This window comes from Aphis gossypii, chromosome 1 (assembly GCF_020184175.1).
Source record: "Aphis gossypii isolate Hap1 chromosome 1, ASM2018417v2, whole genome shotgun sequence".
Taxonomy (NCBI): Eukaryota; Metazoa; Arthropoda; class Insecta; order Hemiptera; family Aphididae; genus Aphis; species Aphis gossypii.
Genome location: NC_065530.1, coordinates 49095965 through 49103750, shown reverse-complemented (window position 1 = coordinate 49103750; position 7786 = coordinate 49095965). Strand labels below are relative to the sequence as shown.

Here is a 7786-nt window from a genome sequence, read left to right as displayed (position 1 = left end):
CCGTATAGACCGGTGTAAATATTATAGGTTCATGGTTTAAAACGTTTAAATGGCTTAAAATTTCTCTCAATATTTTGAAAATTTTGTTGTACTTATATATGATAAAAAATGATGATTTAATTAATAGTAAAATGTTTCTTAAAGACGATTAATATATTTTATTGAATGCTATTAAAATATTAACTTTATTTACGCCGTATTTAATATATTATCATTTTTTTCCAGGGTGAATAATTCGGAATTTGGATACAACTAGTATAGGTACACAAATATCAATAGTAAAACAATACTTTGGTCAACATTATATTAGTTATTTATCTTGACCGTAATGCCGTGGTGACAATAATATTGAAGCCTGTATGTAATGTAAAACTAAAACTCTGATATTAATATTCACAAAATTACACCATAACTGAAATATCAAACGTACACAATATATTGTATAAATATGATATAATTAAGTGTGTGTGATGATATCGACATACCACAAGGTTTTTTTTTTTTAAATAATTTAACTATTAGCAATTTTCGATTATTAAGAGTATAAAAATATTGAAAATCAAGGTAATATTTTATATTTTTACTCAATTGCATACATTACTCACAACTCACAAATAACCAATTAAATACAGTATGGTATATCATTTAAATACAATAATTAAATTCAAATTGTCCCGACAATATTTTATACCATCGAAATTACTACATTTTAATGATGATTCAAATTTGCATAGTCTAATAATATTATACATATTAGGTACCTACATTGTTTCATAAATAACTTGTATATTTTAGTTTATAATTAATGAACGATAATGCATAGATATAGTATTTTTTGTTTTACAAATTATATAATAATAATTAATCCATTTTCTATTTTGTTGGTGTGTTTTGTCGTGACAATGATATTATAATAAAAAAATCATTTTTTTTTTTTTTTTATCGAAAAAGGTGTAGTGTGCTTTATGAAATTTAAAGTTTTATAGTGATGGATATTGGATGATAATTCTCTTAAACGAAATACATATTAATATATACAACCACTACTATATAACTAAATTTGACAATTCCTTAACAATAAATTCACGAGTAAACCTGCAAATGTTCTTCATTCGTTCTTCGCATTTTTTATGGTTAATGTAAAATGTAAATATAAAAACTGAAAATTCGTAGTGTAATAAATTCGGAGTTGTTCGCATAATATACAATGGTGTAGCACAATCCAAAAAAAAGGATGCAATATGTAAAGACGAAATCTGTTTGATTCAAAGATTTAATTTTATAGATTTCAACAATATCAAAATAATGATACAAATAACTATGTTTTAGGCTTGACATATATTTTCGGAAAACGTTAAAACAATCGTTGATTCTAAGTTAAATGCCGATGTTAGATATTATGTTTTCTGATAAAATCTAAAGCCAAACCAAACGTTTCTAATATGTCAAATAGGTGTATCTATATTAAAAAAAAATCAAGAATCGCTATGGAATTTTACGTGCCTAGTAGTAGGTATCTAATTCGAATAAATGATTGTCTGAGAAATTTTTAATAATATTTTTCATTTTGATAGCATTTAAAACTCTTCTAATAGTTTTCAATTAAATAAAGAATTCATTTATATTAATCCGTATATTTTTGCTACACAACAATTTAAAATTTCTACTTTTAATAGGTCCGAAAATTCTATTCAATATTTACTAATAATTATAATACTAGGTCCGTTCATGCACAATTGTATACGTATATTATTCTCGAGAATTTTTAATCCGATTTGTGGCTTCTGCTGCGACATTAATAATTTATATAATTTTAATAGCATCGAAGGTTTTAATCAGTATATTTTTCATGCTAAAATAATGTTCAATAAAATCTTTGATGAATTAATTATTCGGTTTAGTATTTCCTTAATTTTTTTCCAATACTACCTATATATAAATTTTAATATTATGTTTAAATTTTACATGTGTTTTAGTAAAGTTTGTTCCACTCAATGTGATCATATAGGTTCAGGTCATTTTGACTCTATTAAACGGTTGATTCCATAAAACACATTATTTTTTTTTTAATGATTTTATATTTATAATATGTTTTAAAAAAAAATTAAGATAAATTGAAGAAACTATAAATTTTCGATTGTACCTACATGATAATCTACTAATTTTATTTTCATAATATTAGCCAGGAATTAAAATCCATATTATTCATATAATATACATAATATAATTTTTAATTATTTAAAATTAAACACATAATGATTTATGTACATTGCATAATAACTTACTATAATCAGTTTTAAATATTATAAACATGATGAGAATGTTTATAAAAGTAATTCGATTATTCGATATTTAAAGATTTTAATAAAAGGTCACCTAATTTAACATTTCTAACCTAAGATATATGGCTTGAGATTTTCATTTTTGATTTTAATAAGCTTTTGAATATATAAATTAGCGATAACACATTAAGTGGAGCTTACTGTATTTAATTTTTTATTATTGTTTATTTCTATAGTGGTTTTTATTAAGCAGAAGTAAAAGCTAATAGGTACTTATTGTTCTACGCCTTGGAATTTGTTAATCAATTAAAATGTATTCGTACGAATCATCCCGTTCGTATAGAGACATTTATACACGCAGTGCGGTACATAATAATATACGAGTATTACGTATATATACTCACGTCATCTCTATTCTTTTTATAAAATAAAATAATAATATTTTATATTGTTAATATTACCTTATGCAATATATTTAAATAGTGTATAAAATATGTTGTATTTAAAATGGTCCGCTTCAATTGTTCGTTCGTTTTTCTTTTCTTCTAATATACTGCTGAACGTTTTCTGCTCGAATTTATCTGTGATAGCGAGATACTGGAGTTTACTATATCCCACCACTGCCCCCAAAAATATTACGGATTATTCAAAGACGTCCATACAGGTTAGGTTAGGTTAATAATTTCAACAAACACTTTATAACTAAATACTTTCTATATCTAAAATTTAAAAATAAAATTTACAATACATTTTAATAGTTATAATAATATTCGAAAAAGTCTAACACTATTAATGTTCTTTGTGTTACTTAGGACAAACGCAATCCCATCGTAAATATACGGCCCATTCAGGCAAATAATTTTAACACCATTTAAATAATTGATTTTATATAAATTCCAGCATAAGAATATTATTTATTGATCGGTATCTATAATAATACCATTTACAAATAATTATGAATTAGTTTTATCAAGTTAATTTTACATAATTTTGCATATTTTGAGCTAATGAAGTGAATTCGTACTTCATATATACGTTTTTCGATGCATTAAACTCTATATACGTTCTACACTTATAATATTATAGTAATATATTATAGGCAACTACCCATTGACATCGACGGAAATGCTTTCCGAACAGCAGTGGAACAGATCACCGTTGGGACATGGGTGCAAACCCATTTGAACAGTGTTCGACGGACAACCACGACCACTCATCTCCTTCGGTTGACATCTCGACCATAAACAGTTATCTTCAAAAAAGCCACCACGGACATCGATATTATCAATTTCACGACGAGCACAACATTCATACTTAAGCCCTCCCAACTCGCACGCTGTCCGCTCCCTTTCGGTTCTATTGTAGCTGTCACAGACCCTGACCTCCCAGCTGTTCAGTTGACACTCTGTCCACCAACAGTCATCTTCAGGCTGCATCACGTTCTCGTTCACTTTATCGTTCACGTTCACGTTCAAGTTCTCGTTCACTTTATCGTTCACGTTCACGTTCAAGTTCTCTTGGCCCGTCGTGCAACAGTAATATTCTGAACCTCCATTACAATCTTTAACGTTTTTCTGCGTTCGGTTGTATTGGCTGCATCCAACCACTAACCACGTATTGGGCTGGCACCCTGTCCACCAACAGTCATTGGCAGGCTGTGTTACGATCTCGTTCACTTTCTCGTTCACGTTCACGTTCAAGTTCTCTTGGCCCGTCGTACAACAGTAATACTCCGAACCACCGTCACAATTTTTGATGTTTTGTTGCGTTCGGTTGTACTGACTGCATCCAACCACTAACCACGTGTTGGGCTGGCACCCTGTCCACCAACAGTCATTAGCAGGCTGCATCACGTTCTCATTCACTTTCTCGTTCACGTTCACGTTCAAGTTCTCTTGGCCCGTCGTGCAACAGTAATACTCTGAACCACCATAACAATCTTTAACGTTTTTCTGCGTTCGGTTGTATTGACTGCATCCAACCACTAACCACGTATTGGGCTGGCACCCTGTCCACCAACAGTCATTGGCAGGCTGCATCACGTTCTCGTTCACTTTATCGTTCACGTTCACGTTCAAGTTCTCTTGGCCCGTCGTACAACAGTAATACTCCGAACCACCGTCACAATTTTTGATGTTTTGCTGCGTTCGGTTGTATTGACTACATCCAACCACTAACCACGTGTAGGGCTGGCACCCTGTCCACCAACAGTCATTAGCAGGCTGCATCACGTTCTCATTCACTTTCTCGTTCACGTTCACGTTCAAGTTCTCTTGGCCTGTCGTACAACAGTAATACTCCGAACCACCGTCACAATTTTTGATGTTTTGCTGCGTTCGGTTGTATTGACTGCATCCAACCACTAACCACGTGTTGGGCTGGCACCCTGTCCACCAACAGTCATTAGCAGGCTGCATCACGTTCTCATTCACTTTATTGTTGACGTTCACGTTCATGTTCAAGTTCTCTTGTCCCGCCGTACAACAGTAATACTCCGAACCGCCGTTACAATTTTTGACGTTTTTCTGTATTCGGTTGTACTGATCACATCCGACCACGGGCCACGTGCTCAGCTGGCACCCTGTCCACCAACAATCATTGGCAGGCTGTGTCACAATCTCATTCACTTTATCGTTCACGTTCTCATGGCCTGTCGTACAACAGTAATACTCCGAACCACCGTTGCAATTTTTGATGTTTTGCTGCGTTCGGTTGTATTGATCGCAACCGACCACTTTCCAAGTGTTCAACTGGCATCCTGTCCACCAACATTCATTGGCAGGCTGCTTCATGTTCTCTTGGCCCGCCGTACAACAGTAATACTCCGAACCGCCATAACAATTTTTAACGTTTTTCTGTATTCGGTTATACTGATTGCATCCGACCACTTTCCAAGTGTTCAACTGGCATCCTGTCCACCAACAGTTATCGACTGGCGGCGTCACCTTGTCACGGTCAGACGTACAACAGTAATACTCCGAACCACCATCACAATATTTGATGTTTTGCTGCGTTCGATTGTACTGATCGCATCCGACCACTTTCCAAGTGTTCAACTGGCATCCTGTCCACCAACAATCTACTTTAACTGAAACATGGAAAACGAAAAATTTTCAAAATTAAAGATCTCACAACATCACAATAACTTTGGAAACATATTTTTAATGTTTATTTTTTTTATCAGCAAAAATGTTAACATCTTTTATTAATAATTGTGTTTATTCGGGTTTATTTTACCTTAATCTTAATGATATTAAAACTATTTGTAGACCTACATCAGAGTATTGTTAAACTTTGATTTATTTGACGTAATCATATCGTATATTAAATGCCTGGTAGGTAATTATCGGTAATAAACGACAAATGCATTTTACTTTAAAATTCCAAATATTAGTTTAAGTATTATTATATCATAAGTCAATTGTTAAATTAAATAAGTAAATAATAATGAAAATAAATCTTAAATGTCGAAAATTATATGTTATTGCTATTAAAAATTATTTTTTTTAATATATACCTAAGTAGATATGTATAAAAATTCAAAAGTATGCTTGTTGAAATAAACTTTATATTAATATTAATTTTTGCACTTTAAGTTTTGATTTATTGATGTTAATGCCTGAATTAAATAAGTAATAATATGTAAGATGTATTAAGTATTTGTCAATACCGTGGATACCTGTAATAAACCAAATTTTATCGTTAAAAATGTAATCGTAAGACGTTTCCCGGTTTCGTCTGTACGTACCTAACCTAACTATACGTAGTTTTGATGAGCGAAGTCACGATAATAATAATAATACTAATAATAATAGAATACAGATATCTCTCTTTGTACGTAAAAACCTATTACCTACTTATTTTAAGTATAATAAAAGTTTAATTTACGACTATGGATGTTATGAAAAGATTATGGAGAAAAACTATAGGTTCCATATAATTTGTGTAAAACGTTAAGCGTCAGTTACATCTTGATCTCGATTTCGATACATTACAGTACATCATTATATTACAGTTAATAATTTTTAATTTGATAAATATATTAAATATGGAATTTATTAGATCAAGCAAAGGGGAGTTCAAAATGTATTGGGAGCGATATTCTTATATAATGAAACATGAAGGACGCAAGCGATTAACGTGGAGGTGTACAAAAAAATGTTCATTGAAATACCACAGAACAATGTACATGGACTTAGAGAAATGTAACCCTCAGATTAGGTTAAAAAAATCGCGGAAAAAAGTTTAGTGAAAAATTTACCGAAATACTTTTTCTTGTATAGTTAGTTCTACAGTTGTATTTTGTATTTGTTTTAGAATTTTATTTTTTTTCACAGTTCACAAGTTGGCACAAAAAAAATGATTTATTCTTATTATTATTTACTCATTAAATTTAAGAATTGTCTTATAAATTATAAATTACTTTAATTAATATTTGGAATTTTAAAGTAAAATGACGTATTTGACGTTTTTATACTTTGACGTTTTTTTTTCTATTTTTTCTAGATTCGAAATACCTATATAATATATATATCTATAGCTATTAATTTATTGTATGATAATTAATTGTCTTATATGCCCATTGGTAATTGCAAACAAATATTGTATGTATTGTAAATAGTGTAAATCGTAAACAATAATTAATTAATAAATATTAAATAATAAATAATAATACCTAATATAGTATAATAAATGTAAAACTTTATAGAATAATGAATATGGAAATTTGAATTATTACTTATAAGGATTATAAATGAATACGAAATGAAAAAACAAAATATATTCGGAAAAATATTTACGAATAGGTACTATGTGTTTTTCTTTACCTACTCGTAAATTACTATACACAATACATACTTGATATTATTAATATATTATTGTTATTTGTTGCACATTCACGCTGTAACAGCAGTAAGTTTTATTGGATAAAATGGTTTACAGAAGTCACTCAAGTATAGTCAAGTGACAAGTAAGTATAAGTATAGTTCCAATTTATTATAATACATAATTATACATACAATCAATCGATAGTTTCAATCGCGTGCGTGTACACTGTTATAATAATATGTAAACAACTAATAAGTATAATATTGTGTTTATTTAACTATTAATAATATTATTAAATTATATCCTATGTTTTAACAATAATAATATATTATTTTATACTCACTCGGGGCGACTGCGGCATATGTTAGTGACGCGATGATGTTCAGTAAAACGAAACATTGGAAATGTTTATAAGACGTGAAAAACATGATAATTAATTTTAACAATTGAATATTAATTGTGTGATTATTTTATATTAATACATCGTTTTACCGTTGCTTTGAACCTATCTACAGAATATAATATGGATAAAAATTTACCTGCAGTGTACTGGAAATACGACCTTGGGCGCGCCAACAAATCTTCTCATTCCACTGAATTCTTCAAGTAACATATCAGCTGGGTATTTTGCAAAATGGAAATCGTCTATCGTTTGATACGATAATATTCTAATCGTG

The 7786-nt window shown here is 30.0% G+C and overlaps 1 protein-coding gene across 1 annotated transcript; it reads right to left on the bottom strand.

Moving 5' to 3' along the window:
* Window positions 1–2977: 2977 nt before the first annotated feature.
* On the bottom strand, window positions 2978–7642 carry LOC114126830 (uncharacterized). The gene is made up of 2 exons (XM_027990858.2): window positions 7453–7642; window positions 2978–5370 (listed from the first exon to the last, which is right to left on the bottom strand). The coding sequence occupies exons 1-2, from the start codon at window positions 7535–7537 to the stop codon at window positions 3386–3388; spliced, it is 2070 nt and encodes a 689-aa protein (XP_027846659.2). The 5' UTR covers window positions 7538–7642; the 3' UTR covers window positions 2978–3385.
* Between the last annotated feature and the right edge of the window lie 144 nt (window positions 7643–7786).